Source organism: Petaurus breviceps, unplaced genomic scaffold, assembly GCF_028583685.1.
Source record: "Petaurus breviceps papuanus isolate PSGF00001 unplaced genomic scaffold, PetGlider_PUasm1.0 115, whole genome shotgun sequence".
NCBI classification, from domain to species: domain Eukaryota; kingdom Metazoa; phylum Chordata; class Mammalia; order Diprotodontia; family Petauridae; genus Petaurus; species Petaurus breviceps.
Genome location: NW_027185612.1, coordinates 1520842 through 1542658, shown reverse-complemented (window position 1 = coordinate 1542658; position 21817 = coordinate 1520842). Strand labels below are relative to the sequence as shown.

Sequence of the window (21817 nt, the reverse complement as noted above, 5' to 3'; positions counted from 1 at the left end):
AGATCAAATCACAGAACACTTCTCAAAGTGAGCCCCCAAAACAAAGCTACACATCAGGGCTTATATAGCCTTCTCCTGGCTCAGAGAATGTAACAACCTTATTGACTCACTGGCCAATCAAGAAGTATCTACTGAAAAACAAGCCTCCCACCCCAGGCTCCAGGTGCACTTTAGCCTAGGGGCAGGGAAGATCTTTAAATTTGCATTTCCATTATAAGGGCACATGGTCTGGGGGGAGGGTTCACTCAGTGGAAGCAGGACACTTCCAAAGCTATAGCAATGGGACCACTGAGAAATTCTAGAGCTAAGATTCAGTGAGTGGTACTGAAGAAGCCAGGGAGAGGGCAGAATGGAAGGGATATGGTGGCTGGAAATAACAGTGCAGTGGAGAAACAAAACAGTTATGAAGGTAGAGAGTAAAAATAAGGTTCAGCTTCAGCAAATGACAGCTGCAGATGGAGAGCTCAAGCACATGACATCTGCAGGGGGGGGCGACGTTTCAGGAGGTGACAATGGTAAAGGTTATGAGCAGTGGGTTGAGGTGCATCTTCAGTGGGTGACAAAGGCACTATTCAGCAGCAAGAGGAAGGAAGATTGGGGTTCACAGGAAGCAGCATCAGCTCGGTTTGGAGAATTCCTCAATAAGGAAACTCCCTCTAACAATACAGATCAGCATTTTCTCTGCAAACTGTAGCCTTAAGTTACCTAAAGCCCTGAGAAGTTAAGTGATTTGCTCAGGATTACTTGGCCACTGTGTCCCTGGACACAGAACCTAAAGTCAGGTACTCTTGTCTTTGAGGCCAGCACTCTATACAACATATTACATTATTGCAATAAAATAAGAAAAATGGATTATGAGATTTAGAATAGGCAAAAAGGAGGAAAAAATATTTTTATTTGTAGATAAGGTGATGGTTTATTTAGAGAACTCCAGAGAAAGTTGATCAAGGTATTAATTGCTTTAGTAAAGTAGCAGTATACAAAATAAATCAGTAAACATCATCAACCAATAAATATTATTACCAATAAAACCCAGTAAAGGAAGAGAAATCCCATTGCTGATAAAAATGAACAGAATGTCTGTAACAACTAATACACATGAGATTTATATAAATGCAACTATAAACATTTTTAAAGAAAACAAAAGGACATGAATAATTTTTTAAAAATATTCAATGTTCATGGCTAGACCAAGCCAATATGTCAAAGATGGAAATATTATTAAAATAATAGATTTAGTTGTATGTGGAATATACCCAAGTTGTATGTGGAACAGATACCCAAAGGTATATGTTTTAGAATCAGATGAGATAACAATAAAATTCATATGAGTCAATAAAAGGTCAAGATATCAAGAGATATCATAAATATGTGGGGAATGAATGTTAAATGGTTCTATCCAATCTGAGACTATACTAGAAATTGTGTTTATCAAAAGTATCTTGTCCTGGATAAAAATTAGAAAAGAAAACCAATGAAATAGACCAGATAAACAATACATAGAGATTAATACACATAGCAGTCCTGTCAGATTAAGTCAGAAATAAAAATTACTGGGACAAAGACTCCTTACTGGAAAGAACTGTTAGGAAAACTGGAAAATTTTTGCTGAAATTGATGTAGTCCAGCATTATATATCTTACCCCCAAAATCTATTTTTAAATTTATTTGATTAATTTTTATTTTCAGTTTCATATTCTCTCCACACCTCCACCCTCACTATGACTCACTGAGAAGGCAGAAATATGATACCCATTATACATGTAAAGTCATGCAAAAAACATTTCCACATTAGCCATGTTGTTGGTGGGGAAAAGGAAGAAAAATAATGCGAAATAAAGTATATTTAAATTTGCACCCAGAGTTCCTCAGCTATTTTTCTCTGTGGATATAAACAGGAGATTTCTCCTTGTATTTTATGGATCATAGTCCTGATCAGAGTAGGTAAGACCTTCCCAGTTGATGGTCATTGCAATATTGCTGTTACCATATACAATGTTTTTCTACTTCTGCTCACCTTGATTTGTATTAGCCCATGTAAGTTTTTCCCAGGTTTTTCTGAAACCATCATATTCATTTCTTACAACACAATAGTATCCCATCACAATTATACACTATCATTTTTCAACTATTTTCCACTTGATGGTCATTCCCTCAGTTTCCACTTCTTTTCCAATCACAAAAGAGCTGCTGTAATTATTTTTGTACATAGAGATAATTTACTTTTTCTTGGATCTCTTTGGGGTCCACACCTAGTAGTGGTATTGCTAGATCAAAGGGTTTGCAGATTTATGGCCCTTGGAACAAAGGTTCAAATTGTTCTCGAGAATGGTTGGAGCAGATCACAACTCCATGCATTGGTGTACCTATTTTTCCACATCTACCATTTGTTATCTTCCTTTTCCATCATCTTAGCAAATCTGATTGGTGTAAGGTAGTGCCTTACAGTTGTTTCAGTATACATTTCTCTAATTTTTAATGTTTTAAAGCATTTTTGTCTATTGATAGCTCTAATATATTCTTATGAAAACTGCCTGCTCATATCTTTTGACCATTTATCATTTGGGGATATTTATTGTTTTTAAAAAATTATTTCAGTTCCTTATATATTTGAGAAATGATAGCTTTATCAGAGCAAATAGCTGTGACAATGTTTTCCTAGTTTCTTGCTTTCTTTATAATTTTGCCTACATTGGTTTTATTTGTGTGAAACCTTTTTTAATTTAATGTAATCCATATTATTCATTTTTCATCCCATGATCTTCTCTTGCTATTATTTGACCATGAATTCTTCTTTTATCTGACAGGTAATTTTTTCTATGCTCCCCTAATTTGCTTATGATACTACACTTTATTTCTAATCATGCATCCATTTTGAACTTACATTCGTATATGTTGGTGAAATATTGGTCTATGCCTAGTTCCTGCTAGACTACTTTCCAGTTTTTTCAGCAGTTTTTGTTGACTAGTGAGGTCTTGCCCAAATAGACTGGATCTTTGAGTTTATCAAACATTAGATTGCTGTAATCATTTCCTTTTTCTATATTATGTGCCCAATCTATTCCATTGATTAACCACTCTGTTTATTATCTGGAACTTGATTGTTTTGATGATTACCACTTTGTAGTATAGTTTGAAATCTCATACTGGTAGTCTGCCTTCACTTTCTCTCCATATAAATCCCTTGATATTCTTGAATTTTTGTTCTTCCAGATAAAAATTATTTTTTTAGCTCTTTAAAATAATAATTTTTTTTATTTTTTCAAATGCTTTATTAACTTCTGGTTTCTTGCATCCTTCTCATTTCTCTTACCAATTTTTCCTCCACTTTTTTATTTGCTTCTTAAGGTCCTCTATGGCCTTTAACCAGCATTACAGCATTCATTTCCGCCAGATTTTGAATTAAAATTTTTTTCTCCATTTTTCCCCTACCCACTGCCCCAAAATATCGGTCCCACAGGATATCTACTCCTCAAATCTGCTCTCTTCCATATCTTCTCCCATACCCCCTTCGACTTTTCCAATAGAGCATGGTGGATCTCTATGCCCCAATGCCCGTATATCTTATTTCCCAACTACATGTAAAATAGTATTAATAATAGTATTTATATATTTTTAAACATTTGATTTTAAAACTTTGAATTTCAGATTCATTCCCTTCCTCCCTTGACAACCACCCTTACTGGGAAGATAAGCAATTCAGTATATGTTTTACATATGTAGCCATGCAAAACATTACCATAGTAGATATATTGTAAAAGACTGACTATACTTCCCTCCCTCCTATCCCATCTCCCACTTGTTCTATTCTCTACTTTGATCCTGTCCCTTTTCAAAAGTGGGTGAGATATCCTATTTAGTATGCATGTCATTCTCTCCCTGATGCAAATTCAATGAGAATAAGATTTTGCCTTTTTGCCTTCCTGTTCTTCCCCTCCATTGTAACCATTTTCCCTTGCCTCTTCTATATGAGATAGTTTACCCCATTCTGTCTCTCCCCTTCTCCTTTCATTACATTCCTCTCACCTCTTAATTTCACCTTTTAAGTATCATCCCTTCCTATTAAATTGGTCCTGTGCCCTTTTATCTATGTATACCTGTAAACATATATACACACATTCACATATGTATTCATATGCCCATATACCCTTCTTCAACTATTTTTATACTGAGAAAAGTTTCATCAGTTACAATTATTGTTTTTCCATGTAGGAATGTAAGCAGTTCAACTTTGATAAGTTCCTTATGATTTCTTTACCCTGTTTACTTTCTCAAGCTTCTCTTGCTTCTTGTATCTGAATGTCAAATTTTCTATTCAACTCTGGTTTTTTCATAAAGAATACTTGAAAGTCCTCTATTCCACTGAATGACCATAGTTTCCCCTGAAACATGATACTCAGTTTTGCTGGGTAGGTGATTCTTGGTTTTAATCCCAGCTCCTTTGACCTCCAGAATATCATATTCCAAGCCCTTTGATCCCTCAGTGTAGAAGCTGCCAGATCCTGAGTTATCCTGATTGTGTTTCCACAATATTCAAATTGTTTCTTCCTGGCTGCTTGTAATATTCTCTCCTTGATCTGGGAATTTTGGAACCTGGCTATAATATTCCTAGGAGTTTTCTTTTTTGGGATCTTTTTCAGGAGGTGATTGGTGGATTCTTTCAACCTCTATTTTGCCCTCTGGTTGTAAAACATCAGGGTCTTTTTCCTTGAGAATTTCTGGAAGGATGATTTTTAGGTTCTTTCTTTGATCATTGCTTTCAGGTAGTCTAATAATTTTTAAATTTTCTCTCCTGCATCTATTTTCCAGGTCAGTGGTTTTTCTAATGAGATATTTCCCATTGCCTTCTATTCTTTCATTTGTTTGGGTCTGCTTAACAGCATATTGATTTCTCATAAAGTCATTAGCTTCCATTTGCTCCAATCTAATTCTGAAGGAATGATTCTCCTCAGTGAGCTTTTGAGATTCTTTTTTCATCTGGCAAATTTGGCTTTTTAAGGCATTCTTCTCCTCATTGCCTTTTTAAGCCTTTTTTTGCCATTTGAGTTAGTCTGTTTTTTAAGGTGTTATTTTCCGCAGTCAGGCTGTTGACTCTCATTTCATAATTTTCTTGCATCGTTCTCATTTCTCTTCCCAATTTTCCTCCACTTCTCTTATTTGCTTTTTAAGGTCCTCTATGGCCTGTAACCAGCTCATATTTTTCTTTGAAGCTTTTGGTGCAGGAGTTCTGACTTCACTGTCTTCCTCCTGTTCCATGCTTTCATCCTTTTTGTCCTCCAAATAGGAGTGTCGAGTTGGATTGCTCTATTTATTTTACTTCCTTTGCCTGCTCATGTCACCACTCAATCACTGAACCCTGGGCTTTTTGCCACAGTAATACTCTGCTACCAGACCAGGTGCTTCATCCCAAATGCTGGGTTTTTTTCAGTTGCCAAAGGTATTAGTTGGGTGCCCTCTCTGAAGCCTCCATACACTCTATCAAGCTGATTGCACACCTCAGGACCTCCACCCTAGACCACAATGCAGATCCAAGGAGGTTAAAGTAATAATGATTACCCCTCAGACTGATCGCTTGGTCCCCCTACACTCTGCAGGCCAGGAGCTGAAGCTGCCACCTCGGGGTGGCTGCATGGCCCCAGCACCTCAGCAGCTTCTTGCCCCAGGGGAAAATGTGACCACACTCCCAACTACTGGATCCTAAAGTCCACACTGCACTGACCTCTCACTGTGTCCTTAGTAGCTGTGTGTTGATAATTCTGGAAACTGCCACAGCTGCTGGTGATCTGAAGTCCCTCCAGCTGGTGGTTGGTCAGGCCCACCCTGGGGCTAAAACCCTGGCTTGTGCAGGCTGGGGTCAGCTCCCAGAGTGCTGTGCTGGCCGATTCCTGCCAGCCTGCCAGGCTGTCCTCAGTGGGAGGTTAGCTTCTTTGTGTCATTTTGTGGGTTCTGTAGCTCCAAAGTTTGTTCAGAGTCCCCTTTTACATGAATTGGAAGTGGGAGCTGGAGCCATATGTAGGTCCTGTTTCTACTCCGCCATCTTGACTCCACCCCCAAAATAATTCTTTAGTAGTTTGGTATGACTCTGAAGAAGTACATTAATGTAGGTAGCATTGTAACATTTATTATATTGATTCAGGCTATCCATGAGCAATTAATATTTTTTTCAGGTATTAAGATCTGTGTGAAGTGTTCTATAATTGTAATATAGTTCCTGTGTGCCTTGGCAGATAGATTCTCAAACATTTTATCCTGTCTGCACTTATTTAAAATAGAATTTCTCTTTATCTGCTGTGTTTGTTGTGAATATATAGAAATACTAATAATTTATGTGGATTTATTTTATATCCTGTAACTTTACTAAAATTGTGGGGAGACAGGAATAACCAAATAACTGGACCAGAAATTTTAAATCAATGCAAGGTTTATTGAGTTCAAGAAGGGGGGTGATTCTCTTGCTCAGGGAGAGAGCAGTGTTTTCATGTAGCTGGAGAGAAGTAGGGTTGGGGTATATTTTCTAGGCCTCTGGGGCAGATCTTGCATCATACTTTTTGTTCACAGAACTCAGCACTGTTAAGTTACTCCTCAGAATTGGGGTGCAAAATATTTCTCATGAAATATTGAACAATAAAATCAACAGTTTGACATCTTTGCTTAACCCCTCATCTTACTGGAAAGGTTTCTAATTTATCCCCATTACAGATAATACTTGCTCCTAATTTTAGATAAAAATTATTCTTTAAAAAAAATCCATTTAATGATTCCCTAAGGGCTATAAAACTGTTTGTACCTTTTGAGTCAGCACTACCTCTACTAGGTATGTATCTCAAAGATTTCAGAGAAAATGGAAAAGGACCTATATGTACAAAATATTTATAGCAGCAATTTTTGTGAAAGTGTAAAATTGGAAAGTATGGGGATGCCTTTAAATTATGAAATTGCTGAACAAGTTGTAGTAAATTACTATGATGGAATACTATTGTGCTATAAAAAATGACCAAAAAAGAGAGGGTACAGAAAAATCTGGGAAGACTTAAATGAACTGATACAAAGTGAAGAACCAGGAGAATATCATACACAGAAACAGCAATTTGCTAACAATAATTAACTGTAAAAGACTTAGCTATTCTGATCCAATAAAATTATTCAAAGCAATCACAAAGGAGTGACATTAAAAAATGTTATCCACTTTTTGAGAGAGAACTGATGAACTCGGGGCACAGATCGAAGCATTTTTTCTCCTCTTTTATTTTTTGATAACACAATTAATATGGAATTGTTTTACATGACTGCACATGGATAATGGGTATGATACTACTTTTCTTCTCAGTGGAAGTGGAGGGCATGGAGGACAAGAAAAATTTTGAAACTCAAAATAAAAAAAAGAATGCTAAATTTTAAAAAATTACTTATAAAAAATTTCCTTTTTTCTTATTCATGCAAGTGTCTTAAATAGGAATGGGTGTTGTAGCTTGTCAAAAGTCTTTTTTTTTCGCATCTATTGAGATAATAATGATTTTTGTTGTTTTTGTTGTTGATAAGGTACATTTTGCTTATAGTTTTCCTAATATTAAATGAACCCAGAATTCCTGATAAAAATCCAATTTGGTCAATGTGATATTTCTTTATGATATATTGCTATAATCTCCTTACTAGTTTTAATTTTGAAATTTTGCATCCATATTCACTAGAGAAATTGTTTTATAATTTTTTTCTTTTTTTATCTCCCTGATTTAGGTACCAAAACCATACTTGTATTATAGAATTAATTTGTTAGGATGCCTTCTTTACCCAATTTTTTAAATAAATAGTTTATGTAATACTAAAATTCATTATTCTCTAAACATTTGATAGAATTTGCTTGAAACTGTTTTTTTCCCCCTTAGGGAGTTCATTTATGGTTTATTCAATTTCTTTTAGTTTCATCTTATTTGGTGGTACATTCACTGTTTTCATTTTCATACTGGTAATTTGGATTTCTTTTTTTTTTTATAGCAAATTAGCCAACAGTTTAACTATTTTATTATTTAAAAAAAAAACAGAACCAACTACTGGTTTTATTTATTCAATGACTTTTTAATTTCAATTTTATTAATTTCTACCTTGGCCTTTTAGAAATTTTAATTGGGTGTTTAATTTGGGGGATTTATAGTTTGTTCTTTTCTCTACTTATTTGTGTGTCTGATTTTTTTATATGCTCTCTGTTTTTTATTGATGCAAACATTTAAATATATAAATTTTTTCCCTAAATATTGTTTTGGCTACATTACACAAATGTTGTCTGATACTGTCACTATTTTTTATGAAATTATTTTCCCTCTATTTATTATTTGACACAACCATTCTTTAGGATTAGTTTTTTGAGAATCTAATTGATTTTTAATACTTGCTTCAAAGATCCTTTATTGAATGTAATTTTTATTGCATTATGGTCTGAAAAGGGTGCATTTAATGTTTCTGCTTTTTTTGTCTTTGTTTGTTAGGTTTTTCTGTCTTAATAGCTAATTTTGTGATAGTGACATGTATAGCTGAGAAAAAAAGTATATCTCTTTCTATTCCCACTTTATTCTCCAGAGATATCTATCATATCTAACTAAAAAAAAATCACCACCCCCAATCTATTCATCTCCTGAACTTCTTTCTTGTTTATTTTATATTTAGATTTATCTAAGCCTTAGAAGGGGTAAAGTGAGGAACTCCACTAGTAAAGTTTTACTGTCTATTTTATTATATAACTCATTTAATTTTTCCTTTAAGAATTTGGATGCTCTACCATTTAGTGTATACATATCCAGTGTTGATATTGTTTCATTGTCTGTGGTACCTTTTAGCAAAATGTAGTTTTCTGGAATATCTCTTTTACTTAGGTCTATTTTTGCTTTTGCTTTATCTGAGGTCATGATTTTCCTCTGACTAGTCCCTTATTTTATCTGAGCATGTTCTTCTCTTTGACATGGGAGCTCTGGAATTTGGGTATAGTATTTCTTAAAATTTAAATTTGGGGATCTTGGTCAGGAGATGATCAGTGAATTCTTTTGATTTTTATTTTGCCCTCTGCTTCTATCTGAACAGATTTCCTATGTAATTTCTTGAAATATAGTGTCTAGACTCTTTTTAAAAAAATCATGTTTTCCACATAGCCCAATACTTCTTGAATTATCTTCCCTTGATCTGTTTTCTAGGTCAATTATTTTTTGATGAATTATTTCACATTTTTTTGTTCAGCATTTTGACCTTTCTTTTTTTTGTTTCTCTGTGTCTCATGGAGTCTTTAGTTACCACTTGACTAATTCCAATTTTGAAGGAGTAATTTTCTTCAGTTAGGTTTTATGCCTCCTTTAACAAACTGTTAATTTTCTTAATTTTCTTGCATTGCACTAATTTCTTCCTCCAAGTTTCCCTCTTCTGCTCCTATATTATTTTTAAAATACATATTTTTTCCTTTTTCTTTCTTTCTTTAGTACTCCTAGGAATTCTTGTTGGGCTATCTAATCTGCATTTTTTTTTCCTTTGAGGTTTTTTTTTTACAGATATTTTCAAGTCATTGACTTCTTCTGAGTGTGTCTCTTGAACTTCCTTGTCATAATAGACAATTTTGATAGGTTCTTTGTTGTCGCTGTTGTTATTTGCTCATTTCTTCAGTCTATTTCTTGACTTTTGACTTATTTTAGAGTTGGGCTCTGCTTACCTCTTGGGGGGATGGCTAGACTGAGCTTTTTTGGCTAGATCTGGGGATCTGTAAGTTTTCAGTGCTTCCAAGGGACTTGGATGCTGGGAGAATCCTGGTCACTATCCTTTTCATTTGCATTCTGGTAGGGCCTCACTCACTTGTGTCTAGCCACTATAACTACTCCTTTCCACCCTGGAGTTGAAACCTAGAACTGAGTAGTATTTGCATGGGGGTCCTCTGTAATATCTTCCTGATCAGGTGTTTAGTCCCCTTACTGTCCTTACACATTGAGTGCTCTTGGTGCTGCTGCTGCTGCTGTTGCCACATCCAGTTCTCACAATAAATGCTGCTTCTTTCTCTGTTTCTCCCAGCCAGCCCCCACCCCAGCATCTGCAGATCTCTCTTTTCTATCCTTCTAAGCTCTCTTGGCTGGAAAAATGAGATACAGTCACTTTCTTTTAAGTATTATCCTATTCAGAATTTGATTTGAGATATTTTTAAAAAGTTCTTTTGAAGGTTGGGTAGGGAAAACTCAGCAGAAAAGCTCAGTTTCCTCTACTATCTTGGCTCCACCCCTAACAGCTCTTGGATAAAAATCTAAACATTAACAAATATATGTCATGGAAATAGGAAGACACTAGAAGATTATTTCTTTCATGGTACAGACAGGATAAAATAAATAAGCATCAAAGGATAAAAGAAATCATAAAACAAAAAAGCAGGCAATCTCAATTATAGAGAATTTAAAATCTTTTACCCAAATAAAATCCATACATGCAGAATCAGAAATTTGGGGAAAAGTTTATACTAAATTCTTCTGGCAAACGTTTGATGCATGCATTATTAATAATAATAATATGAATTACTATTCCCAGTTTAATATAAGGAAACAGAGTGAGACAGCTTAAATAACTTGCCCAAGGTCACATGCCTCATAAATAACTGAGGTGAGATTTCATATCAGGTCTGGACTTTGGGTCCAGTGCTTTTACTACCGGTAGTTACACCATCTACCTACCTTTAATTCTTCCGTTCACCCTAGAATGTAAGCTTTTACAGGGCAAGTTCTCTCCCTTCCTCCCTCTCCTTTCTCTGCCTCCCCCCCTCTTTCTCTTGACTTTCTCTTTCCCTTTCTCTGTCCCTTCTCCCACTCTTCTTTTCTCCTCTCTCCTTCTCTCCCTCAGGTTTGGGGGAAAGGGGACAGTCTTTTTATTCCCAGTGCCTCTCCAGGTGACTTAAACAGAGTAGAGCCTTGATAAATGTTGAATTTAATTCATAGCTAACTAAGAACAGGGCCCTGAGGAGAAGGGTTATAGGATGGTAGTAGAGACAGAAGAAAGGCCATTTGGAGTGGAGATTTGGGACCTATCAGACAAACTTCATTGACTTCATACCTTTCTTGAGATGAGCCCTATTTCACAGAATGGTCTCTCAACCTTCAAGATAACACCTCTGAAAAGAAGTCTTAGTAGGCATAGGCAGCCCTTTCCTTTCAGAGGGTCATTTAAACAATAGTCATTGAAAAGGAAATGGGAGAGCTTTGTTAAGGTAGCAGTATTTACCAGGCCCCTTTGAGGTTCTGATTTCCCCCTCTCTCCTGACTGAAGAACTTACTGAGTGTCTAACTTGAAGGATGGGAAGGGGGTGTTTCTAGTAAATTCTCATTTCTTTCATCTGCTTTTTCTAGAATCCAGAGTCTCAGGGAGTATCTCCTTTTTATTTTTTTTAAAGCAATCAGGGTTAAGTTACTTGCTCAAGTTTACAGGGCCAGTTATTTCTGGGTGTCGTGCTAAGTATCTGAGCCCAGATTTGATCCCCAGGTCATCCAGGTGCTCTTACTCACTGTGCCACCTGGCCGCCCCTAAGCAATTGGGGTTAAATAACTTGCTCAAGTTTACAGGGCCAGGTATTTCTGGGTGTGGTGCTAAGTAACTGAGCCCAGATTTGATCCCCAGGTTATCCCCGTGCTACCTGGCAGCCCGGAGTGTCTCCTTCTTAATGCAGTCCAGCTGAGTTGCTGGGAGAGTAAACATTTCCTGGTTAGCCTCCCTTCCCTTTCCTCCCCACCCACCTTGTGTTAAGTACCCATACCAGGGGTTACTCCCTTCTGAGTGATAGAATTGCAGACAGACAGGCAGCTGGGGAGGCAAAGTCTGACCTCAGACTGTCAGCAAAGAAATAGCTGTTCCTGGGCTTATTAAGCAAAGAGGAAGCTTGCTTTTAGGGTCTCATCAAGATTCCAGAAACCTGGGCTCTGGTCCCAGCTGCTGCCTCTCTCTGTCTTTCTTTGTACCATCTTGGACAATTGCTGGTCTTTATTCCTCAGTTTCTCATCTGTCAATTGGAGATTACCTGCCTACTTCAAGGAATCTGTGAAGATCAAGGGAGAATGGATGTGAGTGTACTTTGCAATAGAGGACTTCACAAATGATAGTTGTTTTGTTACCATTATAGTACATGCCTGAAAGAAAAATTTGACCAGGCTAGAGAGACAATAAGGTGTGTGTGTGTGTGTGTGTGTGTATTTGAGTGTGTGTGTGTGTGTGTGTAAGAGAGAGAGAGAGAGAGAGAGAGAGAGAGAGAGAGAGAGAGAGAGAGAGAGAGAGAGAGAGAGAGAGAAAGAGAGAGAGAGAGAGAGAGAGAGAGAGAGAGAGAGAGAGAGAGAGAGAGAGAGAGAGAGAGAGAGAGAGAGACAGAGAGAGAGACAGAGAGAGAGAAACAGAGAGACAGAGGGAGAGAGAGAGAGATGCACTAGTTAGCCCACTGTAGGGAGAAGATCTTTCTGGAACAGAGGTAGAAATATAAATGTTTGAAACTGAATTGTGACTTGAGCTGTTATTCCCACTGACCACATCCTCTTAGCATAGTAGGGAACCTAGTAAAATGAAAGTTCTTTCAGTTAGCAAACGAGGAAGGAGAGGAGGATGGGGGAAGCCACAGATGGTAATCACATAATAATTTCTTACCTTTTGCCTGTGTAGCTCCCTGTGTCTGGCCTCTCTCTCCCAATCTCTGCTGAAACTACAGCCTGAGTCCTCAGGGGAAGGCTGACAGCTTCTCTCATCTCAGGATTCCAGGAGTAATCCTGAGGAAGTGAGTTTCTTATATTGTCACTTATGAGCTCCAATCTGGTGTGCCTCACTCACTCCCATATCACTTAACCAGATGATATCAACTAGGAATTTCGAAGGATATTTACCCAGAAGGTATAGTAAGGCCTGAAATGACACAAATGTCCCTCCCCCTCCCCAACCCAGGAGCAGACTCCCCTCTGCACACACTTGGTCCCTAGGAATATTAGGTTCAAACCTGAAGCACAGGTACAGAGGCACCTACATAAGGAACACCTGTGGCCTAGGGTGCCCCTTGTTCTGAGAATCCTGTTTTCCTTCCAAAGGGTCCTCACCAAGTGCAGTTTGCCCTATGACATGATTGAGGGAAGAACCACTCCCTTGTTTGACTGAGCAAGCTCCTTGCAGGGCTCATTGTCTCAGCTGCCCAGTCATTCTACTGCTAGACTGGGTTGATCAGGTTTCCTATTGACTGCCATGGTTCCTTACTGGACTCAGTTGTTGCTGCCACTGACTCTAGACTGCAGTGGTGGATGAAACCTCAGAAGGCTTGATGAATTTCCTGGTCTCCTCCTCCCCTGGGTGCTCCCCTCTCCGAATACTCACACACTGAAGATCAGAATAGAATAAACAGAAAAGGAATAGGTGTCATACCCTCAGGGATACATGGCATCTGGGGAAGGGATGAGGTGGCCAAAGCTGCTTCTCCTTTCCCCCCTAGAGGCCCATGGCAGCTCCTTCTTTCTCAGAAGTGGCTAGAGAGAGAGAGAAGGGCACGAAGGGTCCTGTGTGAGACCACTCAGTTCAGGCTCAACCTCTCTTTAGTCATTAGTCCTTCCAGTTCCTAGACCCCCCCCCCCCCATGAGATTTCAGCATCACATGGCACCAGTCCCTTATTTACTCATGGCCAAGAAGTCTCCCCAACAATCCATGTGTTGGGTGAAAACCAGGTAGGGAATCATGTGCAAGCTTTAAGGACTGGGGCTTCATGGACCAGTCTCCCATTGCACCTCTTTTTATATTTATGATAAAGAAATATCCCTTTTCTTGTCCTTTTTTAAATAACTCTCTTAATGGACATTAGGATGGAGCTGGGAATGTCAATAAGTGATCTCAGCTGAGAACAAGCTTTAGACCTGGAAGGAACCTCTAGAGAACATGTCATTCAGTTCCCTTATTTTACAGATGAGGAAATGGGGCCAGTGAGACACAAGGAGTTGTCTAAGCCAGCAGAGCCAAGAAGCAGCAGAGTTGAGATGGAAAACTCAGTTTTCTGACTCCAAATTCAGGGCAGATGCCAGTGTTATCCATTGTTGGCAGCATCACCCATCCATAATGAGCCCCAGCAGGCCATTAGCATATTACGCTTTTTAATGAACTTTTCCTGCTCATATTTTTTGACAGGGATCATCTGATGACAGTGTCCTGATTTAAGGAAAGGGCTCCAAAACCAAAAATTTTAGATAACCACATTAGGCCAGTAGAGAAACTATATTGTGGTTCAAAGGGAAACCTTAATTATTCTCTCTCATATAAAGGCATAGAGGTAATTACCTTTTCATGATTTTATAATGAGACGGTAGCATCAAATTATAGTCACCAGATCTTAGAGCTGGAACGTGCTGAGTTAGCCTTATCCAATCTCCTACAAAAATTAGGCACCACTATTGCAACCCACTTCATGGATGGTCATCCAACCTCTTGTTGGCTACTTTCAGTGAAAGAGAATTCAGTATTTTCCAAAACATTCTGCTGAAAAGTTCTTTTTGCTGAAAGCTAACAATGGGATTGAAGGAGAAAAAGAATTTTAGAAATGTCTTGGTTGTTTGGGGCCTCACAGACATGGAAAATGGAGACAGAATTCAAAACTATCATGATAGTAGAAGCTAGAATTGGAGTAGAAGATTATGAGTCTTTTATTTTTTACTTGTGGAAGGACATGCAAGAGAATTCTCTTTGGGAGGGAGTGGGAAGAGATGATCAAAAACCCAAGGTGAAATGTCATCTTTATTTGAGAGATAGATTCAAACTGGCTGATACTGTTGCTCTGTGGGTAAGACAGACAGCTACTCAAGCCTGCACTCCTTCCAAGATATCCCAGTCCCAGGATAGTGAAAAGCCTTGCGTTGGCTAGCAGCAACATGAAGGTACCACATGTGAGGTGATGAGGACCTTTGCTAAAGTGTTGATAATTTAGATGGAGAAGCAGAGTTGTCTTTAAAGAGAATGACCAGGAGACATTAGTAAAATTGGGTAATATAGTTCTGATTCAAGATTTTTTTTTATTTTTTGATATTCCTTCTACTTGTATTTGATTTTTAGAGAACACTGGTTTACAGTTCCCACTCTTAGAAGAAATGGCCAACTACCAATCCGTAGGACAAACTCTGCAGGTAAATACTAACAATGCCCCTTATGTGTTCTTGAGAATCTGGTGAATTCCTCCCTCACTCATAAATGTCTCACACCTTTAAATTTGACAAGGAAGAGGTATTTATGCTTGAAGGGTTGAGACAAGATCCAAAAGGAATTGTGAAAAGTCACCTATGCTCTCAAGGCAAGTTATAAAAACAATGGTCTTTGTGTGGTATTATTCACTATATACCCTGAATCTTTATTGTAAAACATAAACCTTGGCATATTACAACATAAAAACCTAGGACCACAGAGAATGGAATTTTTTGGCACAAAAAAAATTCATGAATTTATTTTTAAAAATTATAATGAGGCTCTTGTCTATCAACAGCCCTGTCCCTTATCCTATGCTAGGCAATTACCTATTTTGACTTCTCCTAGGCCAAGCTCTCTACTTAGTAGGGCTGATTCTTGGGAAAATTGTGGAGGCATCAAAGTTTGTGTTAGACAGCTTAACCCTTGCTTTACTTTTAGCATTGTCACCCCCAACATATACCCCTATGATGGATCCTGGCTAGTAACAGCCACTATCCTGGGGAGTTTCACCATCTTCACCCCCAACGTATATCCCTATACTGGGCCCTGGCTAGTAACAGCCACTATCTTGGATAGTTTCACCAACTTCACCTACCTTTCCTTACAGCCCAATCCCCCCAGATCCAAAAATCATTCCTGTTTGTCTTTGGGGAACATATTTTACTTTCACTGTCCTCTGGGAACTCTCAACACTTCAAATGATCTAAAGAAACCCCACTGTGTAAACCTTTCATCCACATCCACAGGAGTTGCTGGGTTGCCTGTTGACCTGCTTTCATCTCCTGCCTCAGTCCAATCTGTAGTAGTTACTTTAAAACATCCTTATTGAACTAAATAGGGTATCTCACCCTACAGGAGAGGAGGGGGAAGGGGATAAGAGGGGGGATGATGAAAGGGAGAGCAGGCTGGGTGGGAGGGAAGTTGGAAGCACCCACTTTTGAAAAGGGACAGGATCAAAGTAGAGAATAGAACAAGTGGGACGTGGGTATAGAAGGGAGGGAAATATAGTCAGTCTTTTACAATATATCTACTGTGTTATTGTTTTGCTTTAGCCACACATGTACAACCTATACTGAACTGCTTATCTTCCCAGTAAGGGTGGGTGTCAAGGGAGGAAAGGAATGAATCTGGAATTCAAAGTTTTAAAATCAAATGTTTAAAAAAATATATATATATACTATTATTAATATTATTTTACATGTAACTGGGAAATAATATGTACAGGCACTGGGGCATAGAAATCCACTATGCCCTACTGGAAAGTCAGAGGTAGTATGGGAGAAGATATGGGAGAGATTTCATTGGAGGAGGGGATATCCAGTGAGATCGCTATTTTGGGGTGGTAGCTAGGGAGAAAAATGAGGAGAAAATTTGTAACTCAAAAGCTTGCAGAAATGAATGAAGCAAACTAGAAGTGAATAAAACATTTGATTAAAAAAAAATCCTTGTTGACTGACCCGTTTCCCCCGCTATAAAAAGAACTGACCATGACTGAACCACCTTCTCAGGTTCACAGCTTCTCTGGGGTGGGAGGAAGATAAAGAAAAGTCTTAGTTAAATAGTCCTTCTGCTGGGTTACTGACTGAGAACAAAAGTGATGTTGAACTGTGTCCTCTGAGCTTCTCTGCTTATTTTACCCTGAAAATCAGCCTCTGTGTTTTTCACCAGTGAGAATTGCTCTTTTGGAATAATTACTCCCAAATTGAATGCCGCAATTCCTTCTGTATTAAGTGAATAGATGGAATGGTGAGATTTCAAAGATTCTTTCTAGCTCTAATATGCTGCATAATGAGTACTTTTTTATCTCTTTTTTCTAGAAAGGAAAGCTGAAGATGAAGAAAGCAAAAGATGGAGATGTTGATGTGGGTAAGGAGACAGTGTCATTAATGTGTTACTCCCAGTGTCCTCCTGAGAGGCATAGAAACAGTGAACAGGGCTGCGCACCATCTTTTCCCTGGTGAATGATCAGCTGCAATCACAGAAATAGAGTAGGGTAGGACATATAGGCAGAGAAGGTAACCGTCTGTGTGGTACGGTCTGACAACCTCAGAGGAAAGCTTCTGTCTGCCCATAAATATGTCATTGGCCTGCCAGCATGCTTGAAATTTATTCCTTTGAGCTAAGGTAAGGATACCCATCAAAATGTAAATTCCCCAAAGGGATAAATCCTACCCACCCTCTAAGGTAGGGTTCAGATGTGCTTCCTCCTTCATAAAATCTTCTCTGACCCAAGATAGCAATGTCTACAGTCTCTGAGCTCTCATAGTACTTTGATAGTAATCTCTTGTGAAGCATCATGTTTTGTTCGATATTATAGTTATCAGTGTTCACTTATTCCCTGCTAGACTGGAGTCACCATTGAGGGCTGGACTCTTATTAAACTATATCCACCATTGGACCATGTATATAGTGCTGCTCTGTAAATGTTTGTTGAGTGGAATATGATAGAATGGAATGAATCACTCATTAAATAAATAACACCTTAGCAAATGCTAATCTCTTAGGGACCTAATTATCACCACATAAAACAGAAAGGCCCTGAAGAGATAAGACCTAGAACAGGAAAAGAAATGATGCAAAGGGATCATGTCATGGGATAATGCTTAGGAGGAAAATGCCAGGTGGGCACCCATGGGTGCACAGGCAGAATGTAGGTCCATTGAGGCCTCTAGAAACACTTTGATAATCTCTTTATCCATTCTTTTCATTTGCTTTTTCACTACCTGACTCTTGTCCCCTGACTCTTGGAGAATGAGAGAGAAGGGCCCAAATATAACGGCTAGGTAGAAAAGGGGACACAAAAAGTACAATGTTGATTGATTGTCATACCTCACCACCTCCCAAAGTATTTAGTTTTGTATCTGTGTAAATTACTAGGCTATCCACCATACAGAGAGAAATCTGAAGATAGTCCTGGCTCCTACTGTCAAATTGCTTATAGTTTAAGATAAGTAATGATAGAGAATAGCACCAACCAAAGATATTTGATGGGATCTGATAGGACTTGTTGGGATGTGTCATTATTGAGAATACTTTCTCTTGCAGAAGGTGGTGACTCCCATCAAAACTCTGAGCCTTTGAGGATCATCCTGGTAGGGAAAACAGGAGGTGGGAGAAGTGCTACAGGAAATACTATCCTTGGGCAGAGAGTATTTGAGTCCAAGCTCGGATCCCAGGCAGTGACCAAGAAGTGTCAGATGGAGACTGGGATGTGGAATGGAAGAAGCATATCAGTGATTGATACTCCTGCCATCTGTGAGCCAGGTTCCTGGACTGAAGAGATGTACAAGGAAATTGGGGAGTGTTACCTTCTCTCCTCTCCAGGTCCTCATGTATTAGTCTTAGTGACACAGATTGGCCGCTACACTGCAAAGGATAAGGAGGCCCTGAGGAAGGTGAAGAAAATCTTTGGGGTAGAAGCCATGAGGCACCTAGTTATGCTTTTCACTCGTAAAGAAGATTTAGGAGAATCTCTAGAGGATTATGTAGCAAATAGCACTAACATAGACCTACAATGGGGGATCCGAGAGTGTGGCAGGCGATTCTGTGCATTCAACAATCGGGCCACTGGGGAGGAACAGAGGGCCCAGGTAGCAGAGCTGATGCTTGTGATTCAGAAGATGGAGGAAGAGAATGAAGGCAGATATTACAGAAATTCCCTTTACTTTGATGCTGAGATCTTCCAGACATTAAACAGTAAAGAAAGCTATCAAAACTACCTACAAAATGTGAAATTCCAAATTCAAAAGCAGACACTGGACCTAAGAGAAGATGAGGCTAACTGTATTGTCCAGGCATTTTTGAGGGTCCAAAAATGGGTTTCTTCCAACCAGAAAATCTGTTTATGTCTTTTGTTATTTGTCTTGGTTTTTCTTGTCATTATAATTGTCTCATTGACTTCTCAAAAAGCCTGAGTAGTTTTCTAAGGTGACTCCTAATAGTAATTATTGGAAGAGGTCCTTCCCAGTGTCATTATCATGGAATGTTTTCTACATGGTTTCCCTGACTTTTGAAAACATATACGACTCAACTCCTATCCTTCTGATGAAGAGACATCTAAAGGAATTCAATAGTTTTCTCACTTCTTTTCATAAGAATTAGGAAATAAAACTGATAGTTCTGATATCTGGTAGTATTAGTCGTGTGAGGAAGGGAAGCTGGGATGTATTTTGGGCTTCGATGGTGACCTTTCTGCTATTCTTTCTCTATATCCCTTGCCTTGACAATGCCACCCACTCTTATGGTTCTAACAATGATCTTTTTGTAGATAACTCCCATGTCTGAATCTCTAACTTAATCTCTCCAGAGCTCTAGACCTACACTTCCTATTGTCCATAGCATATTTCTACCTGCATGTCATGCCAGTAATGAAAATTCAACATGAAAACAAAACTACACACAAACTTTCCCCAAAAATATGCCCTTAATTTTCCCTACCTACATTTATCTGGTTCCTGATATTTGAAACTTGGGGATTTTCTCTAACTTTCCTCTTCTCATTTACCTGAACTGTCCAAGCTCTGAGCTGTCAATTTGGCCTCCAAAATATCTCTCTCATCTTTCCCCTCCTTTCTTCCTAAAGTCACCATCCTGATATCACCCATACAGGCTATTGCAGTGGCCATAAATCATCGAATCAAAGATTTAGAGGTGGAAGGGACTTTCAAAGTCATCTGGACCAACCTTTCTCATTTTATGGTTAAGGAAACTGAGGCCCTAAGAGCCCTCACTGCCACCAATCTCTGCCTCTCCCCCTCCCCCACTACAATTCATCCTCCACTATGTATTGTCAAAGAGCACTTTTTAAAGCACGTGTATGATCATGTCACTCCCTCTGCCCCCACTCAATCAACTTTGATGGAGGCTCCCAATGACCTCCATGACCAAAGGCACTTCAGACTTATAACCTGTCCCTCCTTTTCCAGTCTTCTTCCATGCCATACCCCACCACTGCCTCTCATGTACGCTGTGATTCAGTACCACTGTTCTTCTTGCTGTTCCTCGAATGCCCAACTTCGGTTATTTTCACTGGCTCTCACCCATGCCTGGAATGCTCTCCTTCCTCATCTCTGCCTCTTAGCTTCACTGGCTTCCTCCAAATCCAAGCTAAACTCTTTCCTCCTACAGGGGCCTTTCCTGGTCCCCTTTAATTCTAGTGCCTTCCCTCTCTTGATTATTTCCAACTTATCCTGTATATACCTTGTTTGTGTATAGTTGTTTGCATACTGTCTCCTCCGTATGACTGTGAGCTTTTTGAGAATGGAGACTGCCTTTCATATTTCTTTGTATCCCCAGCTTTTAGCACAGTATAGAGTAGGCACTTAATAAATGTTCATTAACTGACCGACTTTCTGAAGGTCGCACAGGTAGAAAGGATACAAATTTGATCATGTGCTTCTTCTCAAAACCCTTCAGAAACTCACAACATTACAGAATGTTAGAGGTGGAAGGGACAGTAAAAAATCATCTAATACAACCCTTATACCAAAGGAAGCCTCTCTACAGCAAATGTGTTATCTAATGAATAGAGACTAACCTAGTCCCTTTGACACTTCAGTCACTCTGAAATCTGGTATCCCTCTCCCTTTCCAGTCTCATTTCATATGACCCCTCTTTCACACACTCTCAGTTCTAGACACATTAGACTCCTTGTCCTTCCCTGTTGATGTGCTGTACCCTCTAACCTCTGTGCCTTTGCTTACTTGTTCCCCAGTCCTAATATCCTCCTCCATCTTATCCTGTGGTTGAAAACCTAATCATCCGTCAAGATTGGCCTCTAATGTCATCTCCTCCACATCCTCCCTAATCTTCCCATTCAGAAAAGATATTTTTCTCCTTAGACCTCACATTGCTCTTTATTTGTGTGTCTCTCATGTACTTAATATACTGCCTTGTATAGCATAGTTATCTGTGTACTTATATTTTGTCACTCTTTGTGATTATAAACTCCATGAGAGCAGGGATTCATATTTACATCTTTCCTAGCACACAGCTCAAGATGTATACACAGTAAATACTTGTATTAGATACATTAATTAAATATTACAAGTCCTGTTGGCACCTATGTTATAAAATTATTTCATTGCTTTGTTTGATGAAAGAACTAACTGCATGAATTTTTTTCAGCATGAATTAGACCAGTATTGTCCAAGAAAAAAATTTTGGCTTCAAATATTAGAGAAAGATGTTCTTTGGAAGATTAATGTACATGCTTTGTGTGATTTAGGGGCTCCAAATAAATGACTTAACTCATTACCTGAAGATTAATTATTCCAGCTCTCAATGAAAATCTGCTCAAATGACTCAACTTCCTCTCCTGCCTTTGTAATTAGATTCAATTGAGAAGAAATAAAAATCATTGCTTTGCTGACAGAGAATCTGGTAAAGTCTTGGTGTTATCTGTCTGAGCAGGAATTTTCATGGTCTAGGACTGAAGCTATAACTGTAGATATAAAAGGTGAAGGGGAAAAGAGTGAATATACACACAAACACACTTGTATGTATAACCTAGGTTTTGCTCTGAAGTCCTTGATGTCTTAAGATTTTAAAATATTTGCTTTTTCTCATCAGTTTATGGTACTTTTGATATATATATATATATTAGTACATAATTTTATACTTGAAAGA

The 21817-nt window shown here is 38.5% G+C and overlaps 1 protein-coding gene across 7 annotated transcripts in view; it reads left to right on the top strand.

Moving 5' to 3' along the window:
• The window catches only part of LOC138157802 (GTPase IMAP family member 5-like), a 32743-nt gene extending 11176 nt beyond the window's left edge, over positions 1 to 21567 (top strand). For 3 of the 7 annotated variants that reach the window (XM_069083631.1, XM_069083627.1, XM_069083635.1), the window contains 4 exons: positions 11994 to 12062; positions 15062 to 15132; positions 17008 to 17056; positions 18236 to 21567. In XM_069083631.1, coding sequence (XP_068939732.1) covers positions 15097 to 15132; positions 17008 to 17056; positions 18236 to 19104 — 954 coding nt within the window. In that variant the 5' untranslated portion in view covers positions 11994 to 12062; positions 15062 to 15096 and the 3' untranslated portion in view covers positions 19105 to 21567. Of the gene's footprint in view, positions 1 to 11993; positions 12063 to 12648; positions 12761 to 15061; positions 15133 to 17007; positions 17057 to 18235 lie in introns of all 7 variants that reach the window. The other 4 variants (XM_069083649.1, XM_069083652.1, XM_069083637.1 and 1 more) reach the window with 3 other exon arrangements.
• The last annotated feature ends 250 nt before the right edge of the window (positions 21568 to 21817 follow it).